We start from the raw sequence: 18629 nt of genomic DNA, 5'->3' as shown, positions 1-18629 counted from the left end.
TTTTTCTACAGTGATACATTAATTATCCCAAGATCACGTTGCTCTGATTAAGGCTCAGATAGGATCGATTACCTGACCCCAGTCATATAATTTTCCCAATCCAAAATAATATAAATAGCAGTAGTAGTTCAGTGTAGGAACCTGGTCAAACTTTGATACAAAATCCTTTCTCAATAAACAAAATCTACACAAGTTCTCACAAATCTTCGTTCCTAATCTCAAATCTTCAATTCTTCCTCTTAAAAACTTCTTCAACTTCAATCACCACAACAACATTAATGTCTGGACCATTGGATCCTGACACAGTTGCAGATTGTGCGCGCTTGCTCTGGCTGTTAGTGGATTGTGCTGTTCACTTCATTTTTATTGTACATGTTTTTTAAGAAAATAAGGGAAATGACCAAAAAATATTTGAGTGAAAAGAGAAATAAAGTAGAAAGTGTGTATGTAAGTATATCTTATATATATACTTGAAGTATTTTGCTTAATTATTGAAAATATATATAAAAAACTGCATGTTTATTTGTTTGTATTAGTAAAAATTGAATGCTATATGCATATGGTAACTATAAAAAATTGTGGCAAATTGGGCTCATTTTGCCACAATTCTATAGCAAAATGACCCTAATCTGCCACAATTTCCCTTCAATTTTTCAGTGTTTAAAATGCCTTGAAATTTTCATATCCCAATTTCCTTATTTGGGCGTTATGACTATTTGATTCGATTTTGCCACAACACAACACCCACTCTATTAAGAAAATATACTATACCCAACCATTATAAATGTCTGTTTTAGTTTCTATTCTACAGTCAAAGCTCAATATAGTGATATGGATGGTGGACAGAAATTTTATCACTATCACTATATTGAGCATGTTTTTTTCTTACTCTGTGCATTATTTAGTGATATTTCTAATGCCACTGTGAGTGACTACTGCTTTCTAATAGGATTCATAGTATTTTGTCTAAAAAAGTGGGCTTGCTTTAAAATGCTAAATAAAATATATACTACATTTATTTTTTATAGTATACAAATAAACTCAGAGCTTGATATAGTAATACTAGTGGATTCAAATTTTATCACTATCACTATATTAAAAAATAGTGATAATAAGCAGGCATGGGCCCAAATTTTCCAAAAAATTATCACTCTATTGAGCTTTGACTGTACTTTTGTTATACTATGTGCTTTCTAATTCTTTTTTAAGCAAAAGGAAATCACTTTGGTTGTTGTTCTCAAAAGAGAATTCTAATGTCAAGTCTCGATCTAGTATTTCTTTTCTGGCACTTGTAACTAAGTCGCAGAATCAATACCACTGGGGATTGTCAAGTTTATGAATAGTTTTTAGATAAGAATAAAGATGCTTTTTATTAAATATATTTCTTGACTATTTATACAAAATGATAATTGATTTCTGGCTAAAAGAATAGCTATGATAATATGTCTTAGATGCCTGTTGTCCAGTAATATCTTCTACAAGTATATTCACCATCTTAAACATCTAAAACATATATGAAAGACCAATCGGCAAAGTCAAGATCTTTTATCCTAAAAAGTCAACTCTTACTGGTTGCTTATAACTACCAATTTTGTTCACCGATATCAACTCTGACAGTAAAACAATCATCATTCTGTCATTCCCGATCTGGGTTGGTCTTCCTTTTACTATAACAAAGTCAAAAGGTCAAACCCACTGGGGATCAAGGAGTATACGTAAAATCAAAGAGAGGATAAAAGATACCTTTTTATTGATATGAATTGAATTGTCTTATATAGTTTTCTAAACTAATACTGCGCATTATCCGCAGTAGTTATTATTTATATTTAATTAAAGAAATAGTCATTATACTGCGGTTAATGCTCAGGAAGATATTACTGCGCATAAAGAAGTACTGTGGTTAACTATCTTCAGATTTTACGGATTCATCAAAATAATGTCCGACAATTCCGATTGGCTGAAAAGAATTCGGGCACAACAAAAAACTGAAGAGAGTGGGATTCGAACCCACGCCTCCGAAGAGATCACGGCCTTAACGTGACGCCTTAGACCAACTCGGCCATCTCTCCAACTGATATTTGTTACGTGTGTTGTAACAAACTATAAATTTGGCTAGTTTCTGGTGGGAGATACCAGATGGTGGATTTCTTTGGTGGTTTGGTCTGGCGGTGAGCCGTGACGGGTGGTACCAGACTCGTGGGCGTTGACGTCGACGGTGAGTCGACAGAGTGACGTGTCTCGAGGGACAAGAGTGGTCCCCCAGGTTTCTTGAGAAATCTTGCTCCTGATACCCTTATACTCAAACCCCCCAATATGATTCTGTTCCTTAAAATTAAACATTGTCACCTTAGAAACACCTGTCACCCACTAAAAACATTATACCTCTTTCCCCTAATTTATACACTTCTTTATTGCCGACATTTATTTTACACTATTTTTTATTACATTTTATTAGATTCCATTATTATACTATTATTATATTTTTTTACTTTACTTTACTATAGTTATTATATTATTACTTTACTTCTATTCTATCTTACTATATTTTTACTTTATCTTTATTCAATTATTATATTTTTACTATACTTTTATTTTACTCTCTCTATAATTTTCTGTTCTACTTCTACTATCAACACCAGTTATATATAGTAAAAATTTTCACTTAACTTTCTTTTCTTTTCCTCAAAAAATTATTTTAACCAAACATTTTTGTTTATAAAAGGAACAACTTTTTCAATCAACAAAATCATCATTCTATCCTTGATCTTATTTATTTTTGTTCATTATTATCATTATTCTTCATTCATACACAATATCCTTGTTCTTTGGAGTGTTGTCTGTCAATTTTGATATATTTCGTTTCTTTGTTTTCCCCTTTCTGTCTTTCTCAGACTTTGTCATTGTCACAATTTCTATTTTAATCTTCTCCCTATTTTTTCTACCTGTCTGTCACCAATTCTTATCTGTCAAATTACCTATTCTTTTCCATTCTTATTGTATTCTTCTTCTTGTATTTCGTAATTCATATTACATTTATTTGCCAAGTAATACTGTTACAATCCACAACAAACAAACACATTACACGTCATATTTGACGTGTTGCATTGTAGGTTTTATCGGCCACAGTACCAGTCCCTTTTTCAATCGATTTCAACCTTTTTAATCAGTCACAAAGTCTCAAACCCCCAATTATAATTTTATATTTTAATTTTAATTTTATTTATATTATTTTTATTTTTATTCTTCTCCAATTTTCTGAAGACAAATTTCCCTTCTCTTTATTCTTTTCTGAAATTAGTTTCTCCCTCTTTTATTTTTCTTACTTTTCTTACGCACTAAATGTGACGTTTTCCTCTCAACACTACTTTACCAAAATTGTTAACTGTAGTTTTTCTATTTCTTTATAACATACTCCACTGGAAAAATAGAGTAATTTTATCTATGGCATAGGGTACTATTATTTGTGGAGTAGTAGCCTAAATTTTCATCATTTTTATCTTTTTTATTTTTGATGGCAATGATAATGCTTGGTCTGTTTTATTAGATAAAAAAATGAGTTTACTCTTTTTTGTAAAAAATGTCTGCAAGATTTCTTTTTGGAACTTGTACCCATATCGCAGAGTCAATAGTTGTAGGGAACTTAAACCAAATGATATCTTTTGAGTGAGATAATAAAGCTTTTTATTGTTGTAATATTTATTTATAAGTATGATGAGGTTAATGGTCGTGATATTACTACAAATATTTTTGTTATATATGTTCTACAGCTAATAAAATATATATGACAACATGTTTTAACAAAAACATATATTATTGTATTTTAGAATGAGGCAATAAATTACTGTTTAGAGAACTGCCCATTTTAACAACCGGAATAAACTATGTAATTTTGGCAGCTGGTGTAATTTGGAAAGATATATATTAAATTGTGTTCCTGAACAATTTTCTATTCTTGTCAATTCTAAAGACTTAAAAAATAAAACATACACACACAATATGTCAAACAACAACAACAATTTCAAATGCAAGTGCTCTAAATGCTCTTCTAATAGCATGAGATTTGTTTTGGTGTCTACCCAAACACTCAGAAGACATACACAACAAGATATCGTGAGACAATATCAGTCAGGATCTTCTTGTAAGTTCAAATTTAAGAAAATTATTATTGAGACAATTTTAATTAAATATTTATTTTCATATAATATAGTCTCAGTTATAGAAGTAATGTCAAATGAAAATGACATAGAGATTGACTTTGACGACAATGTTGATACCAAAGATCAAGTTGAAGGTATGCATAGTATTTTTATTAAAGTTTTATAATCATTTATAATATCTAATAATTTGATTCTTTTTTACCTAACAAAACAGCCAAAGACTTACCTCTTTTTGATGTTGATTTCTTGTTTGATTCTGAAAGCAAAGATGAAGGTGTCATTGAAGCAACTATTTTGGATATTTCTGATGATGAATCTAATGATGTTAGAGGTTAGTACAAAAAGCACATATAAATTGTGGTATTTCAGATATGAAACAATAGAAAAATAATATATTTGATAATAGAGACATATAGAAATACTTTGAGACTGTATATCAGTTGTCTTTATTCATAAATAAAAAGTGTCTCTTTTTATAAGAAAACACAATCTGCTCTTATTATTACGTCTTAGTTTCTTAAGGCTTTCTTTCTTTACTATATTTGATTATTAGAGTGTATTTACTGCTTAACTAGTGTCGGTATTACAATTATGACATCAAGTAATAAATCGTACTCCTTTAGCTCTTAGCTATTCTTTTCTCTTTTATACTAGAGCTTTAGAACTTCCTACTAAATTAGCTCCATATCGATCTAACATAGTTTACCCGGCAGTATGATATAATTATCTTAACAATCTTTAAGATATTATCTACAGTACTAACTGTAATAATTATTGGACTGATTACTTAATCATTTATATATATTTTATACTGATAAGATGATAGCTATTACGCTATCCCAATATGAATATGTTCTTATATGTGATAAATCCAACATCCGAGTGTCTGAATCACCACATTATTCCCACCCAGGTATTAACTAAATACCGTTCAAGTACTCTATGCAATTCTTCTGATCAGCTTGTTCTTTTTTTTTTTTAAACGAGTACTGTGGTGCTCAAATAACTCTTTATTTAGACCTTACTGCGTTTCTTCTTTTGATAAGCTGTCTTTGCATAATTCTTCCTTTTAGTACTTGAATTTTCTTTAGGTGTGGAATATGCAACTTTCATATCCTTTAATAATTTCTTATTGGCCTTATTGATGTCTTTGATACCTTCTGGAGCTTCACTAATTCTTTGCCAGTATTCCTTTATGAACTTAGGATCGGTAAAATGATCCTCTGGCTCCCAAGTATCGTGAGACTCATCATAATCCAACCATTTGCATCTATACAAAAAATTGTTCTTGTCATCTTTTATGTGCCCAATAATTGCTTCGACTTCAAAAAAGTCATTCTTTTGCTCTAATACCTTGTCAGAAACTTTTTTCAATAAAGAAGGAGGATAATTCCTTGGTTCTAAAAATCCCTTTTCATTTTTCAATACATAAGTATTGGCAGCAGTCTTTCTAACAACAGTGTAGAATCCCTTATACTTTGGATCTAATTTATTCTGTTTTTCTGTCACCAAAATCATTACCGTGGTTCCTGGAACCAGATCTATCATTTTGTGACTTCCATCAAAGCGTTCCTTTTGCTTTTCTGTGACATGCTTTACGTGTTCAAACATGGCAGGGTAGACTATCTCAGTCATTCTTTTAATTTTTTTCTTGCAACTCTTTCTGAATCTGTTCAGCAGTTGCACTATCCTTTTCTTTACTAAAATCGACAAAGTCATTTGGATTCCTTCCAAATATTAACAAGAATGACGTACTCTTAGTCCTAGCATTATACTTGCTATTCAAAAACAACTGCGCAGATAGCACCTTCTGATCCCAATCAGCAACATTACCAACTATTTGTTTTTTAATAGTGTTCACTGCCGACTGGACAGCTCTTTCACTTGCACCATTAGCTCTAGGATGGTACTGCGAAATCAACGCATGTTCAAAACCAACATTCTCTTTTATACATGTCATCAGTGAGTTCACAAACTCCCATCCACAATCACTCTGCAACTTTCTCATCGGACCCCATGTACTAATGACGTCCAGTACTTGTAACGCAATCATAGCTGCCCTTTTATCAGTTATGGCACACAATACATAAAATTTGCTTGCGATGTCTATCATTACTAACAAGTACTCATTTCCTCTAGTTGACATTGTAAATGGCCCAGCCAGATCTATTCCCCAACTGTCACCAGGAAGTGTTGCAGTCACAGGTCTTAAAGGATTATAACCTTTTCTTGTGATATTATGACGTTGACACTGTATACACAATTGTATAAGATCATTTGCTTGACTCTTCAAGCTGGTCCAATAGATACCTTTTCTCTTTAAGGCATGTAGTATAGTTTCTACACCAAAATGACCTTTCAAATGTTCTTCAACTAATAACTTATTCCTTTCATTTTCTGTGGGAGGAGTAAAGTACTCACCACTCAAGATGTCTGGTAGCGGTTCCATAGTCACAGCACTATTTCTCATGATGGATCTAACCACACTATCCCCACCCAGTTCATTTGATAATGTTTCAGTCTCTTCAGACAAACGTGACAACGCATCAGGAAGCACATTCGAAACACCAGGCAAATGAACGATCTTAAAGTCATACTGTAAAATCGTGTCCATCCATGCAATCATCATCAGATTCGCAACACGTTGGGTGTGAAGATATGTCAATGCCTTGTGATCCGTGTACAAGGTAAAGTGAGAACCATAGACATACTTGTGAAAACGCTTGAGTGCAAATACTAACGCTAGTAATTCTCTTTTGGTTGCAGAATACTTTCTTTCACTTTGGGATAAGCTCTTAGCCACAAAAGAAATATATTTTTTCTTGCCATCCTTGACTTGATACAACACTGCACCAATACCAGTAAGAGATGCATCACAGCTGATACTAAAAGGAGAGTTCATATCTGGGTACGACAACACCAGATCACTCAAAAGTGCTTTTTTCAAGTTATTAAATGCAGTTTGATGCTTATCTGTCCTGTGGTATTTCAGGTACGAAACAATAGAAAAATAAAATATTTGATAATAGAGACGTATAGAAATACTTTGAGACTGTATATAAGTTGTTTTTATTCATAAATAAAAAGTGTCCCTTTTTATAAGAAAACACAATCTGCTCTTGTCATTACGTCTTAGTTTCTTAAGGCTTTCTTCCTTTACTATATTTGGTTATTAGAGTGTATTTACTGCTTAACTAGTGTTGGTGTTACAATTATGACATCAAGTCATAAATCGTACTTCTTTAGCTCTTAGCTATTCTTTTCTCTTTTATACTAGAGCTTTAGGACTTCCTACTAAATTAGCTCCATATCGATCTGACACAGTTTACCCAGCAGTATGATATAATTATCTTAACAATCTTTAAGATATTATCTACAGTACTAACTGTAATAATTATTGGGCTGATTACTTAATCATTTATATATATTTTATACTGACAAGATGATAGCTACTACGCTATCCCAATATGAATATGTTCTTATATGTGATAAATCCAACATCCGAGTGTCTGGATCACCACAACTCTTGTTTCCTTTTTTATTTTATAATTCAAAATATATTTAATATACGAATCTCTATTAATACTTCTTGTAATGACTGGAATGTAAATTGGTTTTCATATTGCTTTGGGACTTGATGAACTCATTTTAGTCTTTTGTTTTAAACATACTTTTTTCTTTTTTTTTAAGATTTTTTTTTACTTTTTTTATTCGTTTTTTGTTATTTTCCTCTTTTCTCTCTCTTTTCAATTCTTGTTATATTTGCAAATTTTTTTGGTAAGATTGTTTTTGGTTCAAAATACTTCTTTACAAAGAACAAAAGAATCAATTTTTTTATCTGTCATAGGTATTCTCTCTGTTTCTCTCTCTTCACTCTTTACACTCACAAGGTTTTATAGTAAGACACTTTCTTTGTTTTAAAAGAAATATATACTTCTTTATGTATAACTAAAAAATAATAATATATTTTAATGTTATAGAAACTCACTCTTCATCTCATTCTGATGCGCCATCTTCACAACAGTAATCCGGATTAGCCAGAGTTAGTAAATATACTTTATGCCATCATTCCATACAATTATTCTGACTTTTTTCTTTCTTTAATATAGGCCACATCGCCAAAAATACTCTCTACAATCAAACACGGATATTGACATGGTAATATTTTATTTTATTTTAATCTATTTCTTTTTAATATTTATCTAACTGAATATAATTTTTATTGTAGATGAACATCCCTCTTACAAACGTGCTATTCCTCAAGAACTTTCATCCCATGCTACCATCATTGCCATGGTAAGCCTTTTATTTACTTCTATACATACAATAATATTATTTATACTGTATATTAATGTATATTCTCTACTAGAGACAATATTACTGCTTTACAGATAATATCTTGGTCTGCAAAGAAATCCTTTGCCTTTGGTATGTAAATCAATTATTCTATCACGCAATTCACAAAAATTAATTCTTTCCTATTGTTTTATAGTCAAAGAAATCATAATCCCATGCTTTACTGTAAATATTTTATTTCTTTGTCTATTTGTACTGGGTACTTCCAATGTAAGTATTAATTAGTGCATAAAATTTGCAGTATAAAACATGCATGCACTCCCATCACTAATGTTTTATCTATTCTCAAAGAGTACTGTTCTTACCCCTAAAAAAGGTAATGAGCACCTCATTTTCTTCAGGTATTTGTTTTTTGTAGAAATTTTTTTATCCCAAATATAACAAGCCAGCCAAGCAAGAAGTAACTGAGGGTATAGAATAGCTTTATTAGATTTGAAACCTAGAAGCATTCTATTCTTTCCAATAAAAATAAAAGCGTAAGCCACTATTAACCTAATAAGAACGGGAAACCAAATAAATAAAGAACATATTACTGGTTGATAATTTTAAAGACGTGTTTTTTTGCTGTTGATGATTGGAGATTTTAAAGAACTGTCAGTATAGGTGATCAGTAAAGGTGAGGTGTAGTACAGATAAACCATTGGAGCAATATATATAATGTAATTCGTCTTTGACCTTTCCTGTTCTGTGTCAAGAATACTGAGATAAATCCGTAGTTTTAAATATTTTTATTTATTTATTAAGCATAACGAGTATATCAAAAGTGCTACCAAACCTTACTTGCGGAACCCCCCATTTACATATACTGTAGTGTTTGTAAGTCTCGCATATATAGTGCTAGATGACCTTAAAACCTAGTGGAAAAAATATCAACTATGCTATATCACGTTATTCCAGTACTGTTTGCCCATATATACACATCAGTATTTTCCTACTTTTTTCCAGTGTTTCTCCTTGCACAAAGGTTTTCTAACGATCTAACTACTCCACTCAATCAATTGACAATGGTTTGCAAGCTTGACATGCACACTCATTATGACAACAAGCTTGTAATTAATCTCAACAAGTTTGAATCATATTGTTTCTTTGCCTCCCAGATGTACAATGGGCAGTATTATTTAAAATTTATATCAATAAATATTTTCTTTAATAAAAATTCATGATTTTCACTAAGTCATTTTTTGTTTTTAGTAAAACCCTGAGAAAATCCATTTATGGATGCTTACATTTTTGAATTTATCTAATGCAGACATAATATCTTAGAAAATTGCTCTAAATTGATATTCCGAAAACTTCGAATTTTTTAAACCAATCAAAATGCTTGGAAGTAAATAAAATTCATATTTGATATCAAAAATCTTCTGTGGTGTTTCTACAGTGTACTGCTGTAACTTAGAGTGAGTCTGAAGGAAATAATATAAGTTCTCAGCTATTCCATTCAAAGATGTCTACCAACTACTTTATTATTTAACATACAGATTTATCATGCACACTAATGATTATATTTCATATGATTATATCACCATAATAAATTACGGGAAAAAAAGAGGTGGCCCTGGGGGTTCCCTGGGGGGCTGCCCAGGAAGCTGCCCAGGGGGAGCTTTTCATTCGCCTCCTTTCCCACTTCCTGCCTGTTATGGATTATTACATAACTCTGCTATCTAACAGATGTGAGATTTTATTCATTTACCAATACATCTTTTTGTAGCTTATATGTGCTTTCTTATTGGCACTTATATATGAGAGCTGTATTTTAAGATTTACTTTTATTGAGCCTTATAGACTTTTGCTTAAGATTATATTTCGAATCATTGGTCACTTAACAACTAGTGTTCACTTAATTGGTTTTTATTTATATATAATTTAGGTTCTTTATCTTTTTAATTGGATGGTGAATTTATTTTTAATTGAAATTTCGCTTATAAAATGATTTTATTGGGTGCTGCAACAGAAGTAAATCTTATAAAAATGTTTTATTGGCTGTTGTAACAGAAGTAAATTTTATAAAAAGTGTTTTATTAGTTGTTGTAACAGAGATATGTTTTATAGAGAATGTTTTATTGGTTGTTATACTAAAAATAGTTAATTATATACAAATTTTACTGGCCAGATATCTTTTATTTACTACATATTTTATTTATAATTAATATACTATTTTATAGTATCTATCAGGCATAGACTTATAATTTACTGTCGCTTTTTACGGTTTTTCCATAATTGACTAACTTTTGCAATGGATGCCCAGTTCTTGTGACATCTGGTAAAGTCTATGCCGTTTCTTTTGAGTAAAAGTGCATGCCTGGTGCACATGTAGTTCTTGTCTTCTTGGGATATTGAGCTCCAGCTTGGATTTGATCCTAGAGCTTGTACGGAATGCATTAGGGCCAATTCATCACAGACAAGATGGGTGCAAGTGTTGAGTGTTGCCTTGTTTTCTTTGCTTAGTTATACCCCAAGATCTTGGCCCATCATTTTGTATATATGTCTCAGAGTTATGGTTTTTATATTTGGAACTGGTCTTGTAGTTGGCCCACCAATATTCTGTATGATTTTATATTAGTTTGTATGCTTTATATTCTTTTATGTTTTCTTACATTATGGACTGGAGTTGACTTTGGAATTGTTTGGCCATTCATGTTTTTGTGTATATCGGAAATTTCTAGACGTATCTTTTCTTGCTCCTTCTGAAGTCCTTGTTGGCCTTTTTCCAAGGCAAGAAGTATTTCTTGCATATTCTGAAATAGCTAGAAAATTAAATAATCTATATTGCTTATAATTATAAAAAAAAAGTGAGGAATATGGGTTTGATATGAAAAAGGGGGGAAAGAGAAAGGAATGTTTTTTTTGTTATTTTTATTAAATTTATATTCTTTGTGCAAATATATTAGTTTAATGAGAATTATTATTTGTAAAGTAGCTGTAATAACAATATATCATATTTTATTACCCTTTTGGACTTTTGGATGATATTTGAATTATCTATGCCATCATTGTCTTCAAACAATTAAATACAGAGGTTTGCATACATAACTCAATTATCTCTATTCTTACTTATCTAAAGTGATCTATTCCACTTTTCTAAAAATGTTCTCTATTACAAACACCCTTCCCTATGAATATCAATTGTGCCATACATGTTACAGCAATAAAGCAATTGCTGTGGCATGTCAAAAGCTATGCCTGGGAAAGATGCTGAAAGCTATGATGAATAACGAAGTATCAGAAGATGACTCCTCTTCTGAGTCAAGCCAGTTTATGTTATCAGCAATTCCTAGCTTGATGCTTGAGTGAGTTTGAAAAAAATAGAAAATAAAAAAAAGATGGACTATGTATTAATGATATTAATGCTTTAAACAAACAGAGAGAACACAAACATGATTAGCAATGAAATCAGTGACATTAGCAACAACACTGACCTTGATAAGCCCATGGTAAGATATACATATATATATAAATACATAATACTAACTGCTCTTTTCTTAACTAAAGTATGATATTGAATATGAGAGCAACATGAGAGAATCAGTTGACATAGATGGAAGCAAAAGTGCCACCTCTCCCTTGGTTTTCGATTTCAGCCAACCTTCTCCTGTCCTAAGCAACAATGATGCAAAGAACCTGGAGTTTATTAAAATCATCAATGACTTTGGCATTTCCTGTCAAGCCCACAAGAAGCTTGCTGCACATCTCAACAACATTCTGGAGATGTCAACCAAGATAACGTACAGAGTGTGTACACCATACCTGGGCAAGGAGCTCTTGAAGCATTTCTCTGGTGTAGAAGAAACAGTGTATGACGTCTGCCAAAGCGGATTTATGATGTTTAACGTGGCAGAGAAGGTTGCTTGCAAACGTTGTGGCAAAGCTCGCTACAAAAGCAACAAAACGGATAAGGATGGTATGCCCATTGCTGAGAAAACCATGGTCCAGATTTCTTTGGCAAGGTAAATTGCCCTTTCTTTGGCCAACAGTGATACCAGACACGAGATGTTATACCACCACAATCATGAGCAAAAGGCAGATGGCAGCAAGGTAGAAATTTTTGCCAGGCACACATACCAGTCAATCAAGCACCTTTTCTCCGGTGAAAATGATGTTGCAATTTCTTTGTCTGTCAATGGATTTGCGCCTCATAACGTCCCCAGTTCGATTACTATTCTGCATGCCACAGTTCTTAATCTTTCTCTAATGGTCCATTATGAGAAAAGCCAGATGTTGCAAATTGCAATAATCTCAGGTCCTTCCGCACTACTTGACTTTTGGTCATTTTTGAAGCCAACCTTGGCAGACCTCAAGGTACTCCAGGAGGAAGGAATGATTGTTGTGACCCCAACTCTCACCATCCACACAAAGGTCCATGTCCTTGTGGTAACTGGTGATATTCTGGCAGTGGCGAAACTGGCATGTCACACTGGCCATATGAGCAAAAGTGGTTGTTGAATCTGTAATGTTGTGGGCCAAACTCCTGGCCATGGCCAATATTTTAGATCTTTGACAGACATCACTATGCGCACTTTGGAAAGCTTCTAAAACTTTGATCCAGCAAATTTGTCTAGCAAGAGTCTTGTAGGACAATCTCCTCTTTCTTCACTGGCATCATTCATGGGCCCATTCTTTTTTACCCTTGACGAGATTCATGGCCTTTGCCATAGAATAGGCAAACAGGTCTGGGGACTTATTGGTGGAAAGTATGGAATTAAACACTCTCTGTTTCTTCCTGCTAATGTACTTAAGGAAATCGGCGTGGCAATGGTAGCAACAAGAAAAACAGTTCCAACAGCATTTCATGGCTCTTGGAGAAACGTATCCAAGTACAGTAGGTACTTCAAGACTGTAGATTGTGCCGACTTCCTTCTCTTTGTTGTCCCTACACTGGTGGCTGAGCGTGTAAGAAATACAACTGCCAGAAAAGCATTGCTTGGACTTGTGCAAGCTTTTAACTTACTCATGAGCTGGGAGTTATCAGCAGAGAAACAAACCTCTATAAAAAGATATGTTTAATAAGATTCAGTGTTTTTTTTTCTTGCCACTTATAATTTTCTTCTAGAAAATTACAATCATGAAACATGTATCTCAAAGACCTTTATCAAAATAATAAAATAGAAATAACGGTCTTTACTATCAACCAGCACCTTCTACAACATTACCCCAATATGATTGGTGCCTTTGGTCCTCCACGCGCATACAGCACAAGATCAGTAGAGCATGCTATTGGCAAGTACTCTCATGCCATCAAAAGCAATTTGGCAATTGGCATGAATGCTGGAAACGTAATGGTCTGGCTGGCTCGTACATGGCAATTGTTGACTGATTCTGAAGGAGGCAAATGGAGAGATGTTGTATTACAGTATGAGGATATGTCTGCTGGTTGGCTAATTACTAGTGAGGGCAAGCATGTTAGTGCAGATTCCGATATCGAGTTCTGGGGACCTTTAGGATATAAAACAATTGATGACAGTTTTGAAGACATTTCTTGTCTTCTGATTCTTATTCGAGACTTTTATAGATCAAAGGGGGTGGAATGCGGGACGATTGAACCAGCTATAATAACTAGCCACAAAGCTTTTATTAAGGACTGTGTGGTTGACTTCTCATTTTCCCAAAAAACATTAAGAAAGGCACATCACATTTGTCTTCAGATGCAAGTCGATCTGTTCACAAATGTATGTCGCCAATACACTCCCATGGCAAAAGACTTCTTTGGAAAAGTAATTCTTTTCTTTGAACATGAGAATTCTAGTAAAAGGTGGCCCCTTGTTTTGGTGCTGATATATAGCACTGTATTATACAATGATATTCCAGTGGTAGTAAATGGTCAGCTCAAACCAAAGGTAGTCCACCTGGCAGACGTCAAGGAGTTGGTTGGTCTTGTGGTGTCAGATGCAATGGGCAGTACAACAACACCAACAACAACAAAATATATAGTGTGGCCAGAACTTAACCGCAGCCCAAAATTAAATCTTGGTTAATATAGAGACCTTTAATTTGTTTTTTATTGTAATACATTTTTTTTTCAAATTGTCTTAACAAATTTCATCTTTGCAGCAGAAAGTTTAGATATTTTCCTTGTCTTTTACCTCTGACTTTTAATAGTTCTTGATTTCAATCTATACATGCTAAAAATGTAAAATCTGTAGTTAAAATGTACTTTTGTCTCCTCTGAGATCTAATTCTAGGTAATCAATTTGCTTTTTATCAGCTATTTCAAAAAACAGAGATTTTCTTGTTTCATTCTGCATTTTTGGCTATTTTTAATAATTATAAGCCAAAAATGAAGTCACAATTACAAAAAACGTCCCTTTTTTCCCGTAGTTATATGAGATACATTAGTGAATTATTATAAGTATAATTATAGCTTATAAACACATTGACTTTCAATGTTAATACTTTGTTGGGACTACACACATTTATATAATTAATTATACATTAATTATTCGAAGATTGTATTGCTCTGATTAAGACTCAGATAGAATCGATTATCTGACCCCAGTCATATAATTTTCCCAATCCAAAACAATATAAATAGCAGTGATAGTTCAGTATAGGAACCTTGTCAAATTTTGATACCAAATCTTTTCACAATAAACAAAATCTACACAAGTTTTTACAAATCTTTATTCCTCACTTTCAAATCTTGAATTCTTAACAACTTCTTAAAACCTTCAAACCATCACAACAGATGCAAAGAAATAAATTGGTAAGGTTTATAAAGATTTCAAAAAATTGTCTAGCTAATAAAATATAAAAGTAAATAAGTAAATAAATAAGAAAAGTTCTAGCTAATAAAATATAAGTAATAAAGTATAATTAAAAGAGTAAAAAAATAGAAAAGAATATCAAAAAAAAATTATTTTGAAATAATATTAATTAGTTGATCTAGATCAGAATGAAGAGAGAGCATGATATTTTAGCAATCATGTTTGCTAAATTCTTTGAACTTATTTCAGTAAGTATCAAAGTTATCATCAATCTTATTTCTGACACAACCTAAAAAAAAAATTCAGGAATGGCTGACCATTTTCTAAAGATATTATAGGAAAGATCAACTGTTTTTCAGTGATTACTATTAATATGATTAAAAGTCAGAGGTTGTTATTGTTGTTTAGTTTTATTGTTGGGAAGGGCAAATAGAAGAAAGATTGTTGAGGGAGTGTTAAGATTGTCTGAGTAGACGCAGACTAGTTATGTATATGTGTCTGCAGCTAGTTGAGCACAGTCGAATATGTTAAATCACATATTAGTATCTGAACATACTGAGATGAAATTGGTGTTGGTATTGGTATTGGTATTGCTGATGTTGCTGGTGTTGCTGTGATCGAGTTGAGAACCATGCTGAATTATTTTTTTCTAGTTAGCTTATGTCAGTACTAAAGGTATTTATATATATTGTTTTGTATTTTGGCAGGGCAGCTAGCATATTCCTTTCACAAGTGGAAACTTATTTTGATCTTTGTAGATCAAGTGGGCAAGGACCCAAAAACCACACAACCTGTCAGCAGTAGAGCTAAATCCACTTTTGACATCATTGACCATCTCATGAGAGACATAAAAGTCGGGCTGATATTTAAAACTCTTGCCAACAGAGATATGATAGTCATACTAATAAACTTCTTGAGCTGTATCAGGTATTTTAAACCTTATTTCTTTTGTGGTATCAACTAAAAAGTGTATAAGTATAAGGCAATATTTCTCTTTCTGGATTAAATTACTATAAAATAAGAAAGCATATTATCTAGATTGAGAGGCTTTTGTTTTACTTGTTTTTGGTGGCATCGACTAAAACAAATATTAGTATTAGTATTAAATTACTTTTCATGAATTCAACCACACTGTAAAAGAATAGTGTATTTTATCTGGGTCAAGAGGCTTCTTTTCAATTTGTTTTATTTTGTTTTTGATAGCATTGACTAAGAAAGTTATATATATATATGACAAGAGTTCTTCTCATAAGCTCAATCAAACTTTAAATTAAAAACGTATCTTACCTGAGTTGAGAGATATGGTGATCCAGACACTCGGATGTTGGATTTATTATATATAAAAACATATTCATATTGGGATAGTATAGTAACTATCATTTTGTCAGTATAAAATATATATAAACGATTAAGTAATCAGCCCAATAATTATTACAGCTAGTACTGTAGATAATATCTTAAAGATTGTTAAGATAATTATATCATACTGCCGGATAAACTGTGTCAGAGCAATATGGAGCTAAATTAGTAGAAAGTTCTAAAGCTCTAGTGTAAAAGAGAAAAGAATAGCTAATAGCTAAAGAAGTACGATTTATGGCTTGATGTTATAATTGTAACACCAACACTAGTTAAGCAGTAAATACACTCTAATAATTAAATATAGTAAAGGAAGAAAGTCTTAAGAAACTAAGACGTAATGACAAGGGCAGATTATGTTTTCTTATAAAAAGAAACACTTTTTATTTATGAATAAAGGACAGCTGATATAAAGTCTCAAAGTATTTCTATACGTTTCTATTATCAAATTTATTATTTTCTATTGTTTTGTACTTGAAATACCACAAGAGACTCTTTTTCGATTTTTTTCATATTGTTGTTTTGTTTTTTTTGTGATCTTAAGGCTAGAAAAACTCTTTTCAACCATCTTTGTAATCTTTTGTTAGTATATTGCCTTAATCTCTGCCTATTATTCCATTAAGATCATTAGTTTTGTCCTATGTTTAATATAAGTAAATCATGAAACTTATAGTTTCAGCCAAGATACTTGTCTTTCTTCACATTGGGTGACCAAAGTCCTTTGGCAAGTATTTAGAACGGCTGTTGTCTTTGTGTTTTCTTGGATACTTGACATTTTCTAATGCCTGCAGTTTGATAGAAGAGTGACTATTTTTGTTATCAAAGTCATTTGCAACTTTTTTCATTTTTTTAAAAGATCAGCAATTTGCTGGTTGCCTTTGCAAAAGTGGAATAAAGCTTCAAGCTTAATTATTTCACTTATTCACTCCTCGGGTTTTTCAATGACAGAAACTTGCATATTTGGTTGATCGCATGCTTTGTCTTTCTTTCTAGCATCAATAACACATTTATCTGATAGATCAGAGATCTGAAGATTTCTTTCTACTGGTAGGGTATGATGACAAGATAGGCCATATTAAACTTTGTTCATATAATAGAGTTTCTCAGCATATTCTGGTAAACAGAGCCCCTGATTTAATATAAACAATGCTTGCTTTGATACCTTCATGAAGAGATGAAAGAGATGTTGGTTTTGTCCAATAAGAGCATTAATTGTATTTGATTCTCGTGTTCTTGTTGCTTGAAAATTTATTTCCAGCCTTTCAATGTATTTGGTCACACTCTTAAAGACTAATTCCAGAGAAGAAATAGCAGAGATGTCTCTCTTAAAGGTTTGATGAGCACTTTCTACTTGCTGAGTGATGGTACACCCAAAATGCATAAGCTTGCTAGTGATATATTCTGCCCACTTATCCTTGGAATTCAACCACTTTTTAGAGAAGTAGGTTTATGCCAGCGCTCTGGCCTTGTTATCATCTATTTCTAGTCTAGTACAAGCATTGTTGATCTTTAGGAGAGCCAAGTTGAACTTCATCTTAGTTCTACTATGGATCGTGCGGCTTACATAATTCATAAGCTCTTTTTTCTTGGCAATGAAGTTTGTTTTCTCAGAGAAAGCTTTTTTCACACTGTTCAGCATATGCGAGTAGCACAAAAGCTTCTTGTTTTCTGAGAAAATAGTGTCAAGTGCATTCATCAAAGCAGAACACTTGTATGTTACAAACAGAGTGATAAATTGCTTGTTCTCAAAAGCAAGTGTCTGGATTAGTTCCAAAAAAACAAATATAAGAACCATTTTGCTCATTGGAAACCAGGGCAAATACAATTGAAAAAGATTTTAAGATTTTCCTTCCAAAGTTGTGAACACCCTTTGTTGTGGTGGTTGAAGTTGAAGAAGTTTTTAAGAGGAAGAATTCAAGATTTGAAATTAGGAATGAAGATTCGTGAGAACTTGTGTAGGTTTTGTTTATTGAGAAAGATTTTGTATCAAAGTTTGACCAGGTTCCTACACTGAACTACTACTGCTATTTATATTGTTTTGGATTGGAGAAATTATATGACT

The 18629-nt window shown here is 32.3% G+C and overlaps 8 protein-coding genes and 1 non-coding gene across 9 annotated transcripts; 3 read left to right on the top strand and 6 right to left on the bottom strand.

The window, feature by feature from the left end:
* Positions 1–1900: 1900 nt before the first annotated feature.
* Positions 1901–2340, bottom strand: PHYBLDRAFT_140207 (hypothetical protein; the record flags this gene model as incomplete). The annotated part of the gene is made up of 2 exons (XM_018430347.1): positions 1901–1957; positions 2134–2340. The coding sequence occupies 2 exons, from the start codon at positions 2338–2340 to the stop codon at positions 1901–1903; spliced, it is 264 nt and encodes an 87-aa protein (XP_018298243.1).
* Positions 1987–2069, bottom strand: PHYBLDRAFT_t37. The gene has a single exon. It is a non-coding gene; the product is annotated as a tRNA-Leu (tRNA).
* A 1656-nt stretch (positions 2341–3996) lies between the features above and the next one.
* PHYBLDRAFT_59236 (hypothetical protein) lies at positions 3997–5005 on the top strand (the record flags this gene model as incomplete). Its single annotated transcript, XM_018440458.1, has 5 exons — positions 3997–4138; positions 4208–4291; positions 4372–4488; positions 4711–4758; positions 4977–5005. 5 exons carry the CDS (start codon positions 3997–3999, stop codon positions 5003–5005), a joined length of 420 nt encoding a protein of 139 aa, XP_018298242.1.
* Positions 5006–5171: 166 nt separating this feature from the next.
* Positions 5172–5768, bottom strand: PHYBLDRAFT_140205 (hypothetical protein; the record flags this gene model as incomplete). Its single annotated transcript, XM_018430346.1, has 1 exon — positions 5172–5768. The coding sequence occupies one exon, from the start codon at positions 5766–5768 to the stop codon at positions 5172–5174; it is 597 nt and encodes a 198-aa protein (XP_018298241.1).
* Positions 5769–7371: 1603 nt separating this feature from the next.
* Positions 7372–9486, top strand: PHYBLDRAFT_163233 (hypothetical protein; the record flags this gene model as incomplete). Its single annotated transcript, XM_018434756.1, has 8 exons — positions 7372–7391; positions 7435–7492; positions 8138–8180; positions 8386–8453; positions 8549–8585; positions 8650–8723; positions 9258–9329; positions 9355–9486. The coding sequence occupies 8 exons, from the start codon at positions 7372–7374 to the stop codon at positions 9484–9486; spliced, it is 504 nt and encodes a 167-aa protein (XP_018298240.1).
* Positions 9487–10700: 1214 nt separating this feature from the next.
* Positions 10701–11245, bottom strand: PHYBLDRAFT_59233 (hypothetical protein; the record flags this gene model as incomplete). Its single annotated transcript, XM_018440457.1, has 3 exons — positions 10701–10940; positions 10965–11054; positions 11108–11245. The coding sequence occupies 3 exons, from the start codon at positions 11243–11245 to the stop codon at positions 10701–10703; spliced, it is 468 nt and encodes a 155-aa protein (XP_018298239.1).
* A 352-nt stretch (positions 11246–11597) lies between these two features.
* PHYBLDRAFT_59232 (hypothetical protein) lies at positions 11598–14482 on the top strand (the record flags this gene model as incomplete). The annotated part of the gene is made up of 6 exons (XM_018440456.1): positions 11598–11800; positions 11875–11944; positions 12003–12457; positions 12485–12942; positions 13057–13400; positions 13643–14482. 6 exons carry the CDS (start codon positions 11598–11600, stop codon positions 14480–14482), a joined length of 2370 nt encoding a protein of 789 aa, XP_018298238.1.
* A 1113-nt stretch (positions 14483–15595) lies between these two features.
* PHYBLDRAFT_140200 (hypothetical protein) lies at positions 15596–17412 on the bottom strand (the record flags this gene model as incomplete). Its single annotated transcript, XM_018430345.1, has 5 exons — positions 15596–15691; positions 15768–15860; positions 15942–16112; positions 16271–16289; positions 17270–17412. 5 exons carry the CDS (start codon positions 17410–17412, stop codon positions 15596–15598), a joined length of 522 nt encoding a protein of 173 aa, XP_018298237.1.
* A 602-nt stretch (positions 17413–18014) lies between these two features.
* On the bottom strand, positions 18015–18371 carry PHYBLDRAFT_59230 (hypothetical protein; the record flags this gene model as incomplete). Its single annotated transcript, XM_018440455.1, has 1 exon — positions 18015–18371. One exon carries the CDS (start codon positions 18369–18371, stop codon positions 18015–18017), a length of 357 nt encoding a protein of 118 aa, XP_018298236.1.
* Positions 18372–18629: the final 258 nt, after the last annotated feature.

Source organism: Phycomyces blakesleeanus (assembly GCF_001638985.1).
Source record: "Phycomyces blakesleeanus NRRL 1555(-) unplaced genomic scaffold PHYBLscaffold_2, whole genome shotgun sequence".
Classification (NCBI taxonomy): domain Eukaryota; kingdom Fungi; phylum Mucoromycota; class Mucoromycetes; order Mucorales; family Phycomycetaceae; genus Phycomyces; species Phycomyces blakesleeanus.
The sequence above is the reverse complement of the archived record's forward strand: the minus strand, read 5'-3'. Positions and strand labels throughout refer to the sequence as shown.